At 43.2% G+C, this 19,804-nt stretch overlaps 1 protein-coding gene and 1 pseudogene across 2 annotated transcripts in view; both read left to right on the top strand.

Moving 5' to 3' along the window:
* The window catches only part of LOC309548836 (piggyBac transposable element-derived protein 4-like), a 1,162,992-nt pseudogene that overhangs the window by 150,979 nt on the left and 992,209 nt on the right, over window positions 1-19,804 (top strand). The window lies entirely within an intron of this gene.
* The window catches only part of ANKRD50 (ankyrin repeat domain containing 50), a 145,131-nt gene that overhangs the window by 58,206 nt on the left and 67,121 nt on the right, over window positions 1-19,804 (top strand). Inside the window, exon 3 of the mRNA XM_082243136.1 lies at window positions 8,531-8,760. Within this exon, the coding sequence (XP_082099262.1) occupies window positions 8,531-8,760 (230 nt within the window). The remainder of the gene's footprint in view (window positions 1-8,530; window positions 8,761-19,804) is intronic.

Genomic DNA, 19,804 nt, shown 5'->3' with positions numbered 1-19,804 from the left:
AAGGCTGTGACGTTATCCTGTCGGACAGGAAGTGATGCCTATAGCGTGCGATAGTCTGTGGCTGATATCTTGAATTCTTGAGGGGGCAGTGCGGTTGGTTTTAACCCTGGCAGGTTTTATGTCTATGCGCGTAGATTTTAGTGCACTTTACAATGTGAGTGTTTTTTGCTACTTTTAATACATTCCGAAGCTTTTAAAATGGAAAAAACACTATTATGGCCTATATAGAATTGTTTTTTGAGCAAACTTGTATGCTGAGAACGGTGATTCCAGTAAGACTACTGGTACCTGCGAAGGATTTGCAGACTGTTTATGGGATAGACCCTGGGAAGGGGAAGAGGCATTAGGACCTGTTGATGGGTCCAAGTATAAGGTTAGAGCATACTCTGACTGGTAGTTGATGACCTAGTGTTCTTTAAGTTGCGGTTTGCTGTGGATGCATGCTCCATTGGACATCCATATTGGACTGATTTATTTATAATTTTTTGTGTTTAAATATTTTAATACAGAAAACCGTATAACCTACAGACCATATTAACTCTTGAAAGGTAAGCCAGTACATAATAGTACACTGATTAATTCAGGACGCAGCCCACAATGGTGTGACAGGTAGTGTAACAAAAATTCTCAAGTTTTAAACGCATGTAGTTCAACATTGTATGGGGATAGCTAGTAAATATCAAATGTTCCGCTGGGTTGTGGAGGGATGAAAGAAAAGAGGAGAAAACAGCCATTCATGACAGTTGAACCCACTTGACAGGTTTAAAAAGTGACCTTAAAGTAATAGCTGATAAAATAGAGGGTGGGTAACATAGCATATAAGGAGTAGCCGATCGCGGGCTTGGGTGAACTACCCTGGTTGATTTCACATGTAACCCAGAGTTGCTGATGCCCAGATTTATGGTAGTATCCAAACAGGTCCCCTGTCAAGAGTCTGTGAGTAGGAGGGGCTAATCGCTCAAGAAGCGAGGAGTGAAGATTGGGTGTAAAGAGAGGGGGAGAAAGGGGAAGGCAGGAATGATGAAAGACGGGGGGGGGCGGGGGGTAGAGAAGACCAGCAAGCAGCATAAAAGCAGGTCCTGGGGGGTTAAGGGTCCTCATCAAGGTGGCTCAGATAATGTACTTACAGGGGGTGTTCAAGGAGACAGTAATATTTCATCAAAATCGGGGGTAGGGCTCATGTACACAGGGCAGTTGAAAACATTTTCTAAATGCTGGAAACTTGGCAGCTGGATATCGGTGAAAAACATCCTTTTGCATAATGGGTTTATGCAAGTTTAGCAGCAGTTTTATGAGCATTTGAGCTTAGACACGTTTTTAAAGATAACCTCAGGGGACCCTCCCAAAATGCCCACAATGTATGAAAAAACAAGTACATTTTTAACTATGATACGATACTCCAGTAGTTGATGCTCTTTTTGATCTGCCTGAATTTCAGCTAGAAATGCTAACCAGTCTTCACCAATGTCCTTTTTGCAGTACTAGGAGGATATGATTAAGCCAATTATTTGTGTGATTATGAACAAAATATCAGTCCAATCGTAGTAGCTTGTGGTGAACATCAAATGTTTAGAAACAATGTGATTGGAATTGCACGAAGAAATCCAGAATGTTAAAGGTATCCAAATGTCCTAGACTGCAGTCTGAAGGCCCGTACACACGTACCGATCGTCGGCATACAAACGTCGGTGGACGAAGGATCTGCCGATTGTACGCGTGTTAGTATGGTGCCTCCGACAGATGTCTGCGCACAATCCGCGGACAAAAGTCTTTCGTGCAAACATGAAAATATTTGTATGCCGACACCAGAACGGACGATTGTTCGCCTGTCAGTACACAATTCGGCCGACAGACCGCAGATTTGCAAGACTGGGCATGCTCAGAAAATAGAAAACACAGGGAAAGTTAACCATTACATGACATCACTTCTGCAGTCGGCGGACAAAATTCTTGTGCTGTCCTTGTGCTGTCTTTGCACTTTTCAGCAGACACCGACATCCCGGGGAGAAAAGAGGAACATTTGTAAGCCGACCATCGGTACGTGTGTACGGGGCTTGAGAGTCGGTCCACACTAGCGCGACTTGTCAGGCGACTTGTCAGCCTGACAAGTCGCGCTCCCTCGCGGTCCATTGACCGCTACAGGACCCGTTCTAATAGGAGCGACACAAGTCGCTCCGACTTAGAAAAAGGGTCCTGTACTACTTCGGGGCGACCTCGGAGCGACTTGCATAGACTTCTACTATGTGAAGTACCTGCAAGTCGCTCCGAAGTCGTGGTGCATGGTAACGCACAAGTCGCCCCCGAAGTAGTAAGGAGTCGTGTCGCCTCAGTGTGAACCGGCTCTTAAAAGCAATAACTAATGCAGTTATATAATCACTAAAACATTAAATGAAGCCTGCATTAAAAAAAAAAAAAAAAAAAAAAACATAACTGTTTGGCTATCCCTATAAAGAATAACAGTTGCCTGGTAGTCCTACTGATCCAAAGCTTCATTACATCCGGAGTCCCCAACCCCAAATAAGTATACATAGAAGACTATCTGACTTAAAAGAGAAGTTCAGGAATAGAAACGAAACAATCATACTCGCCTAAAGAAAAAAGAAAAAACAACCTATGAGAATCACAAGAAGTCTCCACCCTGCGCCAATGATGTAAGAAGATAATCTCTAAGTAACAAATAATAACAATAAAAATAAAAGGGTGAATTGGATCAAAAGACCCAGACCACCAGGCGGCGCTGATAAATCATATATACATGATAAATCTGAATGTTAACTATATTCCAAGGATACCCATGATATTAAATACAAAAATAAAATGAAATACACAATGAATAGAATTTGCAGTATTGGGATAAATTATAGTAAAACAATAAATATGTCCATAAGTGTCAGTTCACACTATGGCGACACGACTTCAGGGCGACTTAATGAAGTTGCCGTGCACCGCGACTTCGGCGCGGCTTACACCGACTTCACATAATGGAAGTCAATGCAAGTCGCTCCGACTTCGCCCAAAAGTAGTGCAGGAACCTTTTTCTAAGTCGGAGCGATTTGAGTCGCTCCTATTAGAACGGTTCCAATTGCACAGAATGGAGCACGACTTGTGTCAGGCGACCAAGTCACCTGACAAGTCGGAACAGTGTGAACTGGCACTAAATGCTCTATAAACAAGTCAATTAATAGGGGATGATCCTGAAGTGCTCCATGTGAGGGAAATCCTATAAACGATGTAAATAGTCCTTCACCACACCATGTGCAGCCTCTCCAATGGTAATGCACTCCACCAGAAATCAATAGGTAAAAGGCACATCACATCCTTTGAATGCAACCAAGACCTCAATGACCACCCCAGACTGGGCCTTCTTAGGCAGATAAAAGCAGTGATCCTGGAATAAGCAATTCTCTCCACCATTCCTCTTCACTCCAGGAAGGGGGATAACCAGGGTTCTTATCACAACTCTCCACCCAGAAACATCCGAAGCCAGTTCCAATTATAGGACATGCAACATATGTAAAGAGGGGAGGGAGCCACTCATAGTGTAGTACGATGAATGCTTTATTACCCCTTACACATTGCACTTACAACAATATATTAAAACTGAAGCATATATGACAAGCCTTTAAAACAGCTGGACCTGCCTTACTTGTCCTCACCCAGTCACCGACCAGCAGTGGAACAGAGCGATGGATAGATGCAGCATTCCAGGTGCTTGACAGCCACGTAGTCACACCCTTACACACCCTGGTGGTCTGGGTCTTTTGATCCAATTCACCCTTTTATTTTTATAATCCTACTCGCCTACATGGCTGCAGCACCGATCCCAGCTACATCTGTCCCCCTGCCAGATCTACAACTAAAACTGAGCGATCAAAGACTGCTGATCGCTCAGTTCTCAGTCTTCAGTGAGCAGAGAGCCAATGATTGTCAGTCACTGCCCTCTTCTCTGCCCCTCCAATGCTCACTGGAGTGCTGGACTGTGGAGGGGCGGAAGGGGCTGGCTCGATCTCCCAGCGGCTTGCAGAGAGGCTGAGCCAGGTTCCAATCCAAGCTTCTGTAAAGTTGAGATTTTTCCAGAGCCTGGACCGGCTGAGTGATGACTGAAAACGGGTAACAGGAGAGCAGAGCTATTTGCGCTCCTTTTGATCCATAGAAGTCAGGCCAAAATAACTTTGGCCATACTTCTCCTTTAACTGTGACTTGTGTTGATTCATGCTTGGATTCATGCTTGTTTTCAGTTAGGAACTCAGTACTGAAATCAGAGATCATGTATAGCGGCCAGGCAACTGTCACTTTTAGGTTCTTCTGCTTGTCTTTTTAAACACGACACATGCAAGTACCTGAATTTGTCTTGATATCTGCCTTCTGTAAAATGAGTCACATGTGGTACATGTTCATGTTCTGACAGTGAACTTGTGGATAGGAGATGACATCGCCCGCCTACTGCTCCTCTTTTTTATAATGTAGTCAAAAATTTCAAGTGAATTTTGACTATAGCTGTGCTGCTGCAAAACTGGCTGAACAAAGACAAAGTTTTTGGCAGGTAAAACCGTCCTAACATATGTGCGTCTTTCAACAGCATATGTACATGTTTGTATAGTAGGATGCTTGTAACCATTATTGGCTTCTTCCTAATAGTTTACCTCACTGGAACCTTATTTGTCATTTGTTATACACTGGACTGGATACAGGGTTAAAATTGTTACTGGTTGAAGTTTAAAAAAACTTGGTGGTGTTCAACCCAGGTAAAGCAGTATTAAACCTAAAAGAAAACATTTATTGTTTCTCTTTTGTTCATTGACGGCCACAGTTCCAGAATCTTCTTGACCATTGGGTTATGCTGCCCCCTACAGGAGTAGGACACTAGGCAGGAAAAAAGTTTACCACGCCTATGGGGCAGTCCCTGGGGATAGTCTCCCTCTTCCTGCTATAGGCACTCAGTTTTTTTTTTTTTTTTTCTGCCTAAACAGGAGTAAGGACCTAGTTCAGTGATGGCAAACCTTGGCACCCCAGATGTTTTGGAACTACATTTCCCATGATGCTTATGCACTCTGCAGTGTAGTTGAGCATCATGGGAAATGTAGTTCCAAAACATCTGGGGTGCCAAGGTTCGCCATCACTGACCTAGTTTCTTGCTGTGATCTCTGGTCCTACCATTTTTGTCTTTTTTTTTTTTTTTTCTTTCTTTTACTTTTTCTGTTGTTTTTTTTTTTTCCTGTGAGCACTACAATCAACTGCGGGACTGATTGACGGACTGGATATTCTAGATCCTTATGGTCTCCCCAGTCTGGCCAGCGAACGCGCTAGGTCGGCCGCGACATAGCCCTACTGGACGGGGGCTAGCTGGCGAGTTAAACGTCTCGAGGGCGCATAGACCTGGCCATGACCTGAGTCGCAGCATGCCTCTGGCCTGCAGCACTACCATTCTGATGGTGCAGTGGTCTGTCTGGAGTGGTGCTGACCCGGTTTCCATGAGGTGGTAAGTAGTGCCCCTCCATCCACTGGTGGCCTTTTGGGGTGGACCTGGGCCCCTCCCTGGACGGTCCGACCCTTGGGTTCTCCTCCTTCCCACATGGTGCCCCCCTCATTTATCGTGGTCCGCCTGAGGACCACCCCTCATTTACCCACACCTAGCTCCCCCCAGTGGTGGCCATACATGTAATATCTTTGCGGGGGGGGGGGTGTGGAGCAGCCAATGGCAGCCGCCGGCTACTGAAAACACGGTTTTTGGGAGGGATGGTCCTGGTGGGGGCTCCTGCCAGGGCCCCTCCTTACTGCCCATTCGTTTCTGGGGGGTCTTGGGAGTCATGTGTAGCTTCCATTTTGTTGTGGATGGCTGCTCTATGTATCACAGCCATGTTTGTGTAGTCCGGTGGCCATTTTCTTGTAGTTTCCCATTGATATAAATCGGCGGCCATGTTTTTTCAGCCTAAGGGGCGGTGATTTGGCGTTGGACCTCTAGTGTTTCTTTACCACGCTGTTAAAAGCAAATCTACCTCCTAGGAAGATTTACCATTGCGACTTTTTGCAGGCTGCTGTTGAGAGGACTAGTCCTCTTTGAGGATGTATGTTCAGATGAGCTCCGGTTGTTCCTGGTTGAGCTCCACGTTACCTGTTTGGCTAGGTTTAGCCTTTGGGAATTTTTTTTCTGCTGTTTTTTTCCCACCCCTCATGTTTTGACACTGCTTTGGGACGTCCCAATGGTCAAGAAGATTCTGGAGCTGTGTCCGTCAATAGAACGAAAGAGAAAACTGGATTTTTGTCTTACCATAAAATCCTTTTTTCTGATGTTCATTGACGGACACAGCATCCACCCCTCTATTGAGTTGGGTTAGATTTCTTCTGACGCTGCTTGCAACAAAATTAAGTGCCTATAGCAGGAAGTGGGATTGTATCCCCTGGGACTGCCCCATAGGCATGGTAAGTTTTCTGTGGGACATTAAAAAAAAATGCAACGATTGTTCATGGGTTAAAAAATATGAATTTTAAACTTGTAATCAAAAAGTGCCAGAAAAGGCTTGGTCTTCACCTTAACTGGGTCTCCTCAGAACCACCACATTGCACACATTATCCCCCCTTCCTATGTGATCCAATACTGTTCAGTGCAAATTCATTTTAATCTGAATGATTGATTAGGTCCAGTTTTATATTTAATTATATTTTTGTTATGATGTTTAAACATGGACCTATATATTTATAGACCATGCAGCAAAGAATCAAGCATCACGTTCAGTAAGTGGATCCTATAGAAATTACATAAGAGCACGAGGAAAGAATGCACATGAGATTTTCATAGATCTGTAGTACCTGTGTGTCTGTAGCAATTTATGCAATAATCTCTCAGCATGCAGGAAGGTCCAGTCAATAAAATATTTTAGCACATTGTGTTCAAGCATCCTGGAGAAAAAAATGATTGTCATTATTGGACTGTGACCAGCAACTAGCTTGAGGGTCTGGCCTGGAATTCCACCCTGGGAAAGCTTTTTTTAATAAAAATACCCCCAGGACACTCAGGGCTAGTGCATTCCACAATGGAAAGCCTCTGATCTGTCCCGGGTTGCACTTACCTTTTAGAAGAAATACTTGCCTTGAAAAATTCTTGTCCAGCGCTGCCATCTCAGGTGTGGGCAGCTGAAGCCAGCGCAATCCTCTTCTGTGTCCTCTTCCGTCTTCTTCGGTCCCACGATGCACTGCGCCAGCCCCGCCGTCACTTCCGGTGCCTCAGCGTCATCCCTGCACAGCTTCTGGGCATGCCCAGAAGCTGTTTAGCAAGGTATGACGGCGCCTGCATCGGAACTGACGTCAGGGCCGGTGCAGGCGCATTGATTCCTGGGAGCGATGATGTTCAGCTCCCAGGAATCATTGCAAGCCAGGAAGTGACGAATTGCCGTAGCTGCTGAGGGGAGGAAGGGGAAGTAAGGTAAGTCTATTTTCTTCTAAACCGGGTAAGTAAAAAAAAAAAAAAAAATTGCGATTATCCATTTGTTTTTCAGGTGACCAGGAGCAAGAAGATGGAGGTAAGTATAATTTTAGGGTGGAATTCCGCTTTAAGTGTTGTAGCTAATTTTTAGAAATTGGTCTCTGGGTAGTGCAACAAATAATGGAATCCTGTTTACGTCAGAAAGGTGTATATGAATCGGTTGCAGCTCTAACAAAACTGTTGCATGCATTTCTCCTGTAAAATGGGGACGTTTTACAGAGAATTTATTTGGATAAGTTGAAAGAGTAATGGAAACATCAAATATCCGTTCCTTCAAATTTTGCTGGCTAATTGTCTCAATGACGTGATCTAATACATGTGTAACACCATGAAACCGGTTTTAGAAACCTTCACTTCCATATCACCAATATGACAGTATTTCTTTATAAACTTGTAGAAATAATGCCTAGTACAGACGAGAAGATGATTGGGCAAAAAACGCTTTTTAAGCGATCGGACGAAAATAATAATCTGGTTGTTAGTACACTACTTTTGAGAGCCGATTATGACAGTTCATACAAAATTATCTGAAGGGACAAATTTAAAACATTTTTCTCATATAATACCAGAAAAAAGATTTTTGTTTTAATCGGTACAGCATTTGTCTAAAAAAAAAAAATCAGAAGGCCAAGATCACGCATGCTCGGTAATGAAAGAATACTATACAATATATTACATCATCGTGGGAAAATGTATTCTTTCTTATGAGAATTTTCATAACTCTAGTAACCTCTTCTTCTCTTTTTAATATGTGGCTAGCCTGCAAAAAAGCCAGATGATCATTCGTCCGATATTCTCATTGTGTGTACGAGGCTTTACACTGGGCAGTAAAAGTGTCACACACTAATTTGTTGCATATGTCGGTGCGAACAGTGAAAATGAAGCAGGATTTTCATAAATTTGACACACAGCTTCCAACTTCATGCACACTGTCAGGAATCTGAGGCAGATGCGTTATTTAATTGCCCTCAGTATGTTGTCTGGCTGCTGATCAGATATTTTCTACATGACAAAGAATTCCAACAATAACAATTTATTTTCTGGTTTTAGGTGTGTTCTTCTCCCTCTGCTGGCCATGAAATCACCGCCTCAAAGTCTTTTGATGGTTGTCGATTCAGTTGATGAAGGATGCAACATAACTGAAGGAGAACACAGACCATCTGGATTATCTGGAACCATAGCAGATCTTTTAGCAAGTCATCACGAGTTCTTTCCTCCCTGGCTCCTTCTAATATGTTCAGCCCGCAAGCAGAGCAGAACCGTCACTAAAATGTTTACAGGTTTGTGTTTAAACTTTTTTTTTTTTTTTTATATGTATCTGTGCATCAAACTTGCTTTTGGTTTAATTCATCTCCTTTGTTGTGCCCCTTTTCTGCTTGTTGCTGTGGGCAATTTATGTCCTCTGGGATCACCCAGTTTGGATCTATAGTAATGCCTATAGGAAAGCACACTAATTTGATTAGAACTTGGGTCATTCACAGTGCGGTTCAGGAGTGGGAAGCAATTTATTACGGGAATCCTGACTTTTTTTTTTTTTTTCATGTTGAAGTGACCCTGAATAAACTCTCACATAAAAACCGAACAGCATAGTTGTATAGTTGGGGATGGTGGGTGCTATATCATGTATATAGTCTGTAAATAAATCAGCTGTGGATCAAGAGCTACTACTTCTTAATTTTCCATGGCCACCCTTGGTGATGTGCACATAGCTTTGCTTTCATGCCCAAACCTACGGTGCCTTGAAAAAGTATTCATACCCCATTACATTTTCCACATTTTGTCATGCTACAACCAAATATGTAAATGTATTTAATTGGCATTTTGTGATAGACCAAGACAAAATGTTGAAGGAAGGAAAATGATCGATTGTTTTAAATTTTTTATTTTTTTTTTATTTTTACAAATACTTTTTTTTATAAATAGTGTGGCACGTATTTGTATTCAGTCCCAGAGTCAGTATTTTGTAGAACCACCTTTCCCTGCAAATACAGCTGCAAGACTTTTTGGGTATGTCAAGCTCTTTCAGATTGGATGGAGAGTGTCTGTAAACAGCAATTTTTGAATCTTGTCACAGATTCTCAGATGGATTTAGGTCTGTACTTTGACTGGGCTTTTCTAACACATGAATATGCTATGATCTTAACCATTCCATTGTAACTCTATGGCTGTATGTTTAGGGTCATTGTCATGCTGGAAGGTGAACCTCCGCCCCAGTCTCAAGGCTTTTGCAGACTGTAACAGGTTTTCTTCTAAGATTGCCCTGTATTTGGCTCTATCCACCATCCCATCAACTCTGACCAGCTTCCCTGTCCCTGCTGAAGAAAAGCATTCCCACAACATGTTGCTGCCACCACCATGTTTCATGGTGGGAATGGTGTGTTCAGGATGATGTGCACTGTTAGTTTTCCACCACACATAGCATTTTCCCTTTAGGCCAAAAAGTTACATTTGGTCTCATCTGATAAGAGCTGCTTCTTCCACATCTTTGCGATGTCCCCCACATGGCTTCTTACAAACTGCAAACAGGACTTGTTATGGCTTTCTTCCAAAAATTGCTTTCATCTTGCCACTCTTCCATAAAGGCCAGAGTTGTCCTGTGGACAGATTCTGCCACCTGAGCTGTGAATCTGTGCAGCTCCTCCAGAGTTACCATGGATCTCTTGGCTGCTTCTCTGATTAATGCTCTCCTTGCCCAGCCTGTCAGTTTAGGTGGATGGCCAGGTCTTCGTAGGTTTGCAGTTGTGCCATACTCTTTCCATTTTTGGATGATGGATTAAACAGTGCTCCGTGAGATCTTCAAAGCTTGGGATAGATATATATATATACAGTAATATATATTTTTTTTTTTTTTTATAACCCAACCCTGCTTTAAACGTCTCCACAACTTTATCCCTGACCTGTCTGGTGTCCTCCTTGGCCTTCATGATGCTGTTCACTAAGGTTCTCTAACAAACCTGAGGGTTTCACTGGGCAGTTGTATTTCTACTGAGATTAAATTACACACAGGTGGACTCTTTTTACTAATTAGGTGACTTCTGAAGGCAATTGGTTCCACTAGATTTTAGTTAGAGGTATTGGAGTAAAGGAGGCTGAATACCAATGCAGGCCACACTTTTTTTTCATATATTTTATTTGTAAAAAAAAATGTGAAAACCATTTATAATTTTCCTTCCTTTTCACACTTATGTGCCACTTAATGTTGGTCTATTACCTAAAATCTCTATAAATTACATTTAGGTTTTTGGCTGTAACATGTAAAAATGTGGAAAATTTCAAGGGGTATGAATACTTTTTTCAAGGCACTGTATATATCTCTTAAAAGTTTGTTTCTTTAGGTACACGTTCTGGCCCACACGTTTTGACTTGATTTCCCACCCCTGCTGGCCACTACTCGCATACTTCTTGAGAGATGGCGCGGAAGTCTCCACTCCTGGTTTGGTAGATGCAATCTGATAAAGATGTGCATCTTACCTAAGTACCTATACCTCCTCCAGACCCTGCCTGTTCACCTACCCTCTAAATTTTTCAGACAAATACACTCCCTTTTTTCAAAATTTGTATGGGCCAACAAGAAACCTCGCCTTCCTCGTCCTACTCTTTCCCTTCCTAAATCACTCGGAGGCCTGGTGTTCCCCGACATTAAAAAATACTACTCGGCGGCTCAACTTGGTAGGATTATTGAATGGTGTCGACGTGCTGATTCCAAATCATGGGTGATTCTGGAACAAAGCCAAACGAGGATCCCCCTCAAAAGAGCTCTTTGGTGCTGTAGCAGCCTGCCCCCTGAACTGAAATCACATCCCTTGATTGGGTCTACGATTCACATCAGCTTGTTGGCATGCAAACCAGCATCTCTTTAACGCAGACTCCAAATTGTCCCCTTTACTGGGGAACCCGGGATTCTCTCCAGGCTTATCTTGGCAGCCCCTCCTCGCACTCAGAAACTTGGGGATATTCCAGGCATCACACTTTGTTAGGCGATGGCTGGCCCTAGATTCGCAACCCTGACTAATGCTCTGGGTGCCTACAAACTGCCGTTCTGGAGTGCTCTGCAACTACATCATTTTTTACATTCAATTCCTAATCCTTGTCGCTTTGTCCATCGTCTGATGCCGTTCGAAGAGCTATGTTCGAAATCAGGAACTCTACCGATAGTCCTCTCCACAATGTACAACATGCTGATTACTCCGCCGGAGCAACCTCGACTTTCATGAGTTCAAGTTGGAGACCAATCTGGGCCAATCTTTTACAACAAGACAAACACAATGTATGATTGACCTCGTGCTCTGCTTCTCGATTTGCACCAAAATTCAGGAGACCAACTTTAAAGTCTTGATGAGGTGGCACTTCACTCTGGCTAGACTCCACAGATGTTTCCCTGACACCTCAGACCAGTGCAGGTGTTGCCAGAGGAACAAGGGCACTTTGTTACAGATATATTCTTGTCCTGTCCTAAACTCACCTATTTCTGATCAGGGGTCCGCAAGATCACACACATTTACAGAACGCCTCATACCACATGACCCTGTTTTCTTTATCCTGCATCTTTCTGAATTCCCACCATCACAGTACAAGAAATCAATTGTCCGACATCTGTTGCAAAATCCTGTATACCTCTACACAGGAAAAAATCTTTGTCCCCTGACCTTAACGCATTGGTTGAGGAAAGTGGAAGAGATATAAAGGATGGAGGACCTTGTCCTCACGGCCCAACACAAACGAGAACAATACTCCAAAACGTGGGATTTGTGGAATCGTTCTGTCATTTAAGCGGAAGGTGAGGCTCTACTTGGGGCATAATCCCCCTCCCCTACACATGGGTTCGGCCAGTCGTGACAGTCCATCAGCTCTCACCGCTCTCCCCCCCCCCCCCCCCCTCTCTACCTAGCACGAGGCGTTAACTGTGCACTCAGTGTGGCATTGGCATTACCTTTTGTTTGGTTGTTTATGAGTTTTTTACCTGGTCTAAGTTACTGTTGTATGTTACTTTGTGGTTACCACTCCGTGCTTCAATAAAGTTTATATTTGAAAAAAAAAGTTTGTTTCTTTGTGCCCATTGCTTCACAAGCTGCAGATCATTTTGTGCTGCTCATATTTGGGATCTCCAAAAGGAGTTGCCACTGACTGACAGCCTGATCTGATCTTCACCCCTCTTTTCACAAATGCATAATGTTGGAGAACCTAGCCCTTTTCAATTATCTAATGGCTGGATACAATCTTATCATTGCTCCCAGTGCTGAGTAATAAAAAAGTAGGAGCTGAACTTCAGAGCTCGTTCACACCACTTCAGTTGATCTGCACAAAGGCTCAATACCAGGGCACATACATTTTGTTTGCCTTGCTCATACCACAATGCTGCCTTGAGGGGTGTTTGGGTAAAATTGAAAGTGTGTTAAATTAATCCAACGGAACTTACCTTGTGTCACCACTATTCACTGCACCCCAGCTCAGCTGCAGTGCATAGAAATTATTTAAATTATAATTTTTGACATTTCAATAAAGTTAAAAATAAAAGGTAAACCGTTCCTCACTGCTGCAACACAGTGTACACCAGCCCACACTCCTTTTCCATAGGTACAGTGAGTGAGTGTTGTAACGTTAGGATTGGAGCCAGGTGATCCTTTTTGTATTAAAAAATATAAAAAAAAATCCTAAAAAGGAAACCAATGCAGCCACCTCATCTAAGGGCTAATGAGTTGCAATATATTACATTGAGGGAAATTTACTGAGACTGAAGTAAACAGAATTTGGAGCAGCTGTGCATTTTAACCAGTCAGCTTCTAGCATTCATTTTCAAAGCTTAACTGAACAAGCTGAGGATATGAGCTAAATGGATACTATGCACAGCTGCTCCAGATTCTGCATGCTCTGTAAATTTTGTAAAAATCATAGAGCTATAGCTTAAGCTTGTGTGGGGCACCCCCTTTTTAAGAGCTATGTTGCCGGACATCAAGAGCTACATACTACAATGCAGCACATAGGCATTTATTGGTGTACTCACGTTGGCATAGTTGTATTGTACCTTGCCCAAGTAGGATTGTCTCCACTCCCCTGCTTGTCTGCGCTTACATTGTGCTGGGCCTAAGTACGCTTACATCATCACCTCTGCCAGTCGGATAACAGTGATCCCTGCTTTCAGGTTCTGTGAGCCCTCAGTGATCTCTGGCAATTCTGTGCCCAGGCACAGTTAGCAATCACCCCTAAACATACTGTGCTGGTGTCCCCAACTGGTCCATACCCTAGACAACCTCTTCCAAGTGGGTACTGGACATAGTATGCTGCAATCACACTACTCTACAAACTGATCTTTGGGGGTAAACTGTGTTCAGCCATGCTCCATACACCTAGTGTGAGTACACTCTAAAAGTGCCCAAGGTAACCTAGGGATGTGGCAGAAAACCTAGGCAAACTTAAAGTAAAAGGCTTTTTTTTTTTTTTAAATTAACAAACGTGTTTTACTCCAAAAAGAAAGAAAAACCACGCTGGATACTATAACCGTTATATATATATATATATATTAAAAACAAAATAACAATAAATACAAAAGGTGCAGTGCTTAAAAATGTTAAGAAAAACGGAGTTAAAATATATACAGTGCAAAAAGGAAAAGTCTGTACAAGAAATCCCAAATGTACAATTTTATGCGTGAACAACAAACAACAAAGTCCCATACATAGGCAAAATTCCAAGTGATTGGTATTGTAGAGGTATATCACAGAACATGCTCCTAAGATCCTGTGCTGAGTGCCGCTAAGTTAAATCACCCCGGTGAATGCAAATTGGGGGCTAACCAGATATTTTTGACCTTCATTAAAGAGAAGGTAAACTGGTTTTGGTGAATATATGATGGTTCCACAGGATCTCCAATCTCCTCGCTGGCAAAGCAACGTATGTCACAACATGTTAGTGTGCACTGGGAAATAAAGCTTCATATGCGGTTATTAACAATAAGGGAAAAGAGTACTCTCCATAGTGTGAATCGATTTAAAAACCTTGAAATTTGATAAAATATTGCACTTGCATAGTTTAAGAAATGAACAGGCATTCCAAAAAAATCAATGCCGGGTCTATTCCCACAAGCAAGATGGCCGCGGCTGGTTGGCGCATGCACAGTACTGTGTGTTCTGGCTCCATCCTACTAGTTTCCTCATATCTGACATCAGGGGTACCCGTATGTTGTGACCTACATCGCTTTGCCAGTGAGGAGATTAGAGATCCTGTGGCGCCATCATATATTCACCAAAGCCCATTTGGACTTCTCTTTAATGAGGGTTGATAATATCTGGTAAGCCCCCACTTTGCATTTACCAAGGTGATTCAACTTGGCAGCACTCTTCATGGGATCTTAGGAGCCTGTTATTTTCTGGAATATACCTCTACAACACCAATCACCAGTCACTTGGAATTTTGCCTATGTATGAGATTTTACACACCATTTTTTGTTCACGCATAAAATTGTTCATTCAGATTTCTTGCACACACTTATATTTTATTTAAATTTTTCTTTCAATTTTTGAGCGCTGCACCTATATTTCAGTGCTGCACATTTTGTATTTAAACAACATGTTCTACTTACCTGCTCTGTGCATTGGTTTTGCACAGAGCAGCCCCGACCCTCTTCGCGGGTCCCCCATTAGTGCCCCTGGCCCCTCCTTCCTGCCGAGTGCTCCCAGAGCAAGCAGCCAATGAGGAGGTAGAGTCCTCAGAGAACAGAGGCTGTCGTGCACATTGTTGAATTGCATGGGGCTCAGATAAGTATTGGGGGGGGGGGGGGCTGCTGCACACAGGTTTTCGTACCTTCATGCATACAGTGCATGAAAGTAAAAAACCTAGAGACTTTAGAATCACTTTAAGGAGAACAAAAATCTCTAATTAAAATTCCGGTCATTTATTCTACCAAGGACCATAGCATTAGAAACCATAATTTCAAAGCACTGAGCCATACTGCCATAGTGAAGCAGAGTTCCTTTGCCTTTCTTAAAGCTTGAAAACATTAGAAATATGCTGCCCCCGTCACTGAATAATTAGATGCTCTAGGTCTGTTGCCTTTGTTACTTGTTCGCGTCTGTTTATAGCAATACATTTGCATTCATTAACAAGTCGGTGAAAAAAAAGTTTTCACCTTAACAAAAATAATGACTAGAGTATAACATTTATTTGCATTTTATCTAAACATGCTCAAAACTTTTCTAAAGAGGTTAAAACATTTTATCAAACTTTTTTTATCTTTTTTTTATCAGGATCAGCTGTTTTCCTTTTGTCTTCATTTCTTTTGACAGTCCAGCTTGCAAGAAAACTGATAATTTATGTTTTCTGCAGAGCTATGCTAACTATTTAGGTTTAACAAAGCAGCCCCAGAGTTCAGTGAAAGACCCTTTGCTGTTTGTGAAATTGCCGGAGGCTCTGCTTTGCTGGTTACTTTCTGCAGTGGCCAAAGGTCACCCTGCTGATTATATGAGGGAATGAAAGTGCTGAAAGTAGTCATAAAGTTAACATGTGCATAGTAAATGCTATGAGCAGATAAGGAGTCAATGGTGGGAAAAGCTAGGGGGTAAAGGTACATCTGAGATGCTTACGTCCTCACCTTAATTTTCAGTCCTCCTAAAAATGTAGTGACTGGGATATTGAAAACACATTTCCTAATAAAGAAAACCTGTTTATGTACATTGGAGGATTATATCTTTACAGATTCAGAGCTCCGTGTTAGAACAGTTACTGGGGGAGATTTACTAAAACTGGAGCACACGGAATCTGATGCAGCTGTGCATGGTAGGCAATCGGCTTCTAACTTCAGCTTGTTCAATTAAGCTTTGACAATAAAAGCAGGAAACTGATTTCTATGCACAGCTGCACCAGATTGTGCACCATACAGTTTTGGTAAATAACTCCCACAATTACACATAATGTGTGTTGCAAGTCTTTTGAAAGAACCACATTTTCTCCAGTGTGGATAAGTTGTTAGGGTCCTTTCACATAGCCGTTCAGTTCAGATCTGATCTGCCCATCCGTTTTTGATGCGGATCTGACAGAAGTTCCATACAAGTGTGGGCAATTAAATGGCTGTGTGCCTGTTTACATTTGATTACCTCGGATTCTGTCTAGGCCTCAAACAAATAAAAATGGTCTGTGTCCTTTTCAGTCTTTTTTTTTTTCTTGAGACCCCCTACGTGGAACGTCTAAGGTAGTCAGACCCCTTTACATTTGCTTGCCCATAGACCGAAAATGGGTTCGATAGGATAGTTACACCTGTAACTCTCTAGATCATGTGGGTTGGTGCAAGGTTTGTAAACACATTATTTCTCTTTCGTTCATTGACGGACACAGCTCCTGTCATTCTTGACCATTGGGTTCTACTGCCCCCTACAGGAGTAATAAACCAGCAAGAAAAGTCTTCTGGCTATATCCACGGGCAGGCCTAGGGGGTATACTCCCTCTCTCTGCTATAGTCACTCAGTTTTTTTTTTTTTTTTTTCTGCCTAGTCAGGAGTAAGGACCTATTTCCTTGCTGGGATCTCTGGTTCTGGCAATTTTCTTTTTAGATAGAATTTTTTTCTTCTGTTTTTTTTTTCCTGTGAGAGCTACAATCAACTGCCAGACTGGGCGACGGGCTGGATAATCTAGATCCAGTGGTCACCCCAGTCTGGCCAGCGAGCACGCGGAGACCTCGGCTCCGTGCTAGGTCGGCCGTGACATAGCCCCACCTGACGGGGACTGGCCTGCGAGTTAAACGCCTCGCGAGGTTGCATACGACCGGGTCTCAGCCCAAGTCACAGCGTTCCTACTGGCCAACGGAGGTTCTGTCTAGAGCGTTGCCCGCCTTGTTCCTGGTATGCTAAGTGACTGTCTCCCCCCTGGAGGACTTTTGGGTGTATGTGGGCCCTTCCATGGGACAGTCGGACCCCTGGGTTCCCCTCCTTCTCGTTAGGCACCCCCTCTCATCGGTCTGGTGGGCCCTCGCCCCCCCTCCTTACGCTTCGGCTATGGAGTGACCTGGTTCACTGCCTGTGGTAGGGGCAGAGTGCTATGGGGGCAGGGGGGTACCTGGGGGGGCTCCTGCCAGGGGCCCCCCTTCCTGTCTGTCTTGTTTTCTAAGGCCTAGGGATCCCTCCTGGGTCCCTGGGAGCCTCATGGGGCCACCACTTTCTTGCAGCCTGTATGCTTAAAGCACAGTGGCCATGTTTGTGTAGTCCAGAGGCCATTTTTTTTGGTGGCTTGCAATTGAAAACCTGAGGAGAAAATGTACCATTTTAAGAAAAAAATTTGGTAATTTTGAAATTGATGGCAGTAACATGTTTCAAAAAAGTTGGGACAGGGCCATGTTTACAGCAGTGTAACATGCCCCTTTTTTTGTAATCTTTATTGTATTAATATGCTGAAAGCATACATTTTCAAACAATAAGATAAAATAACAGTTATAAGGTACAGAGACCACAACACATGTGAATCGCAAAATATAGCACAAAGCACTATTGTTCCAATGATAGCCACAAGGGCATACAAAGTATTCTGAACATGAAAACAAGAATGTCACCCTCTAAACTTGGGGTCAGGTTGTTGGTGGGGTGTGTCTCCATGAGGGGGATGGTAATCATTGAGGGAGCTGGCTCTAATGTCCAAGGTCGCCAGCTTAATGTGGTCATCGAGAAGCATCCAGCAAGAACCAGTCTAGTAACATCAGGATAGAAACCCCATCAATCTAGGGGGCCCTTGAGTATGAAAATTTATTTAATTTAAGGATGCATTCACCTCATATGTGGCATGTAGAACCATAACACAGGTGGGGGGAGGGGGGCACAGTAGTAATAAAAGGAGGGGCAAAGAAGGAAACCAAAAAAAAAATGGGGGGGGGGGGGGGGGCAAAGATGGTCATATATGCCGGCAGGGGAGAACAGTGAAAACCTGAGTGAGCAAGTAAAACCTTAAAACATAAGGGAACTGTTATCTGCCTAGGGTTATTAGATTAAAACATGTGGAAGAAACATCCCCTTTTCTTTTTAACACACACAATAAATGTCTGGAACTGAGGAGACCAGTTTCTAGAGTTTTGGGAGCAGAATGTTGTCCTATTCTTGCCTGATATAAGTTTCTAACTGCTCAACAGTTCTGGGTGTGCCTTTATCGTATATTTCCAGGTGCGCCATATATTCTCAATTGGTGAAAGGTCTGAACTGCAGGCAAGCCAGTTAATCACTCGGACTGTTCTACTATGAAGCCATACTGTTGTGGTCAGGCAAAAAAGCTGAGTAAGCGTTAACTTCCTATTTACTAAATTCAGTTATTGTGTGCCGAAACCGACGTTCGGGCAGGCCTGTAAATAAAGAGGACCCACCAAGATTGAATTTGTATAAAGGGAGGGGAGGGTGGGATGACCAATCAACATCAGCCCGGTATGGAGGTAGGTTTGGGCTTACATAGGCCGGATCATCCCCTCCCACAACTCCAGGCTCTGCCTTCCAATTTGTCATAAATTCAGTATGTGGTTTAGCATTGTCTTGCTGCAATATGCAAGGCCTTCCCTGAGGAGAAAGATGTCACCTGGGTGGGAGCATATTCTGCTCTAAAACCTGGATATATCTTTCAGCCTTGATGGTGCCTTTCCAGATGTGCAGTCTGCCCAATCTATACACACTAATGCATCCCCATACCACCAGATATGCAGGCTTTTGAACTACATAACAAACCAGAAGTTCCTTTTCCACAGATCTGAAGAACCCAAAGATCACAGGCATCCAGTGGGTTTTTGCCGGATTTCTCCAGATTCGCTGAATCTTTTGATGATATCCTGTACTGTAGATGATGATATATTTAACCACTTCAATACAGGGCAATTTAACCCCCTTCCTGCCCAGGCCAATTTTCACCTTTTAGCGCTGTTGCATTTTGAATGACAATTGCGTGGTCATGCAACACTGTACCTAAACCAAATTTATGTCATTTTCCCCCCACAAATGGAGCTTTCTTTTGGTGGCATTTGATCACCGCAAGGTTTTTTCTTTTTTGCTAAACAAATAAAAAAAGACCGAAAAGTTTTTTTGTTTGTTATACAATTTTGTAAATAAATACGTTTTTTCCTGCACTGATGAGACTGCATTGATGAGGAGGCACTGATGGGGCGGCACTGATATGTGGCACTGATATGCAGCATTGGTGGGCACTGATAGGCGGCACTGATGGCAATGATGGGCACTGGTGGGCAGCAGTGATGGGGAGGGCAATGGGGGGCCATAGTGGGCATCCCTGGGGTCATGGGTGGGCATCCCTGGGGTCATGGGTGGGCATCCCTGGTGGTTCTAGTGGCACCCCCCGAGGGTCTGCACTGGTAAT

This window comes from Pelophylax lessonae (genome assembly GCF_965119305.1).
Source record: "Pelophylax lessonae genome assembly, chromosome: 1".
NCBI classification, from domain to species: domain Eukaryota; kingdom Metazoa; phylum Chordata; class Amphibia; order Anura; family Ranidae; genus Pelophylax; species Pelophylax lessonae.
The sequence above is the reverse complement of the archived record's forward strand: the minus strand, read 5'-3'. Positions and strand labels throughout refer to the sequence as shown.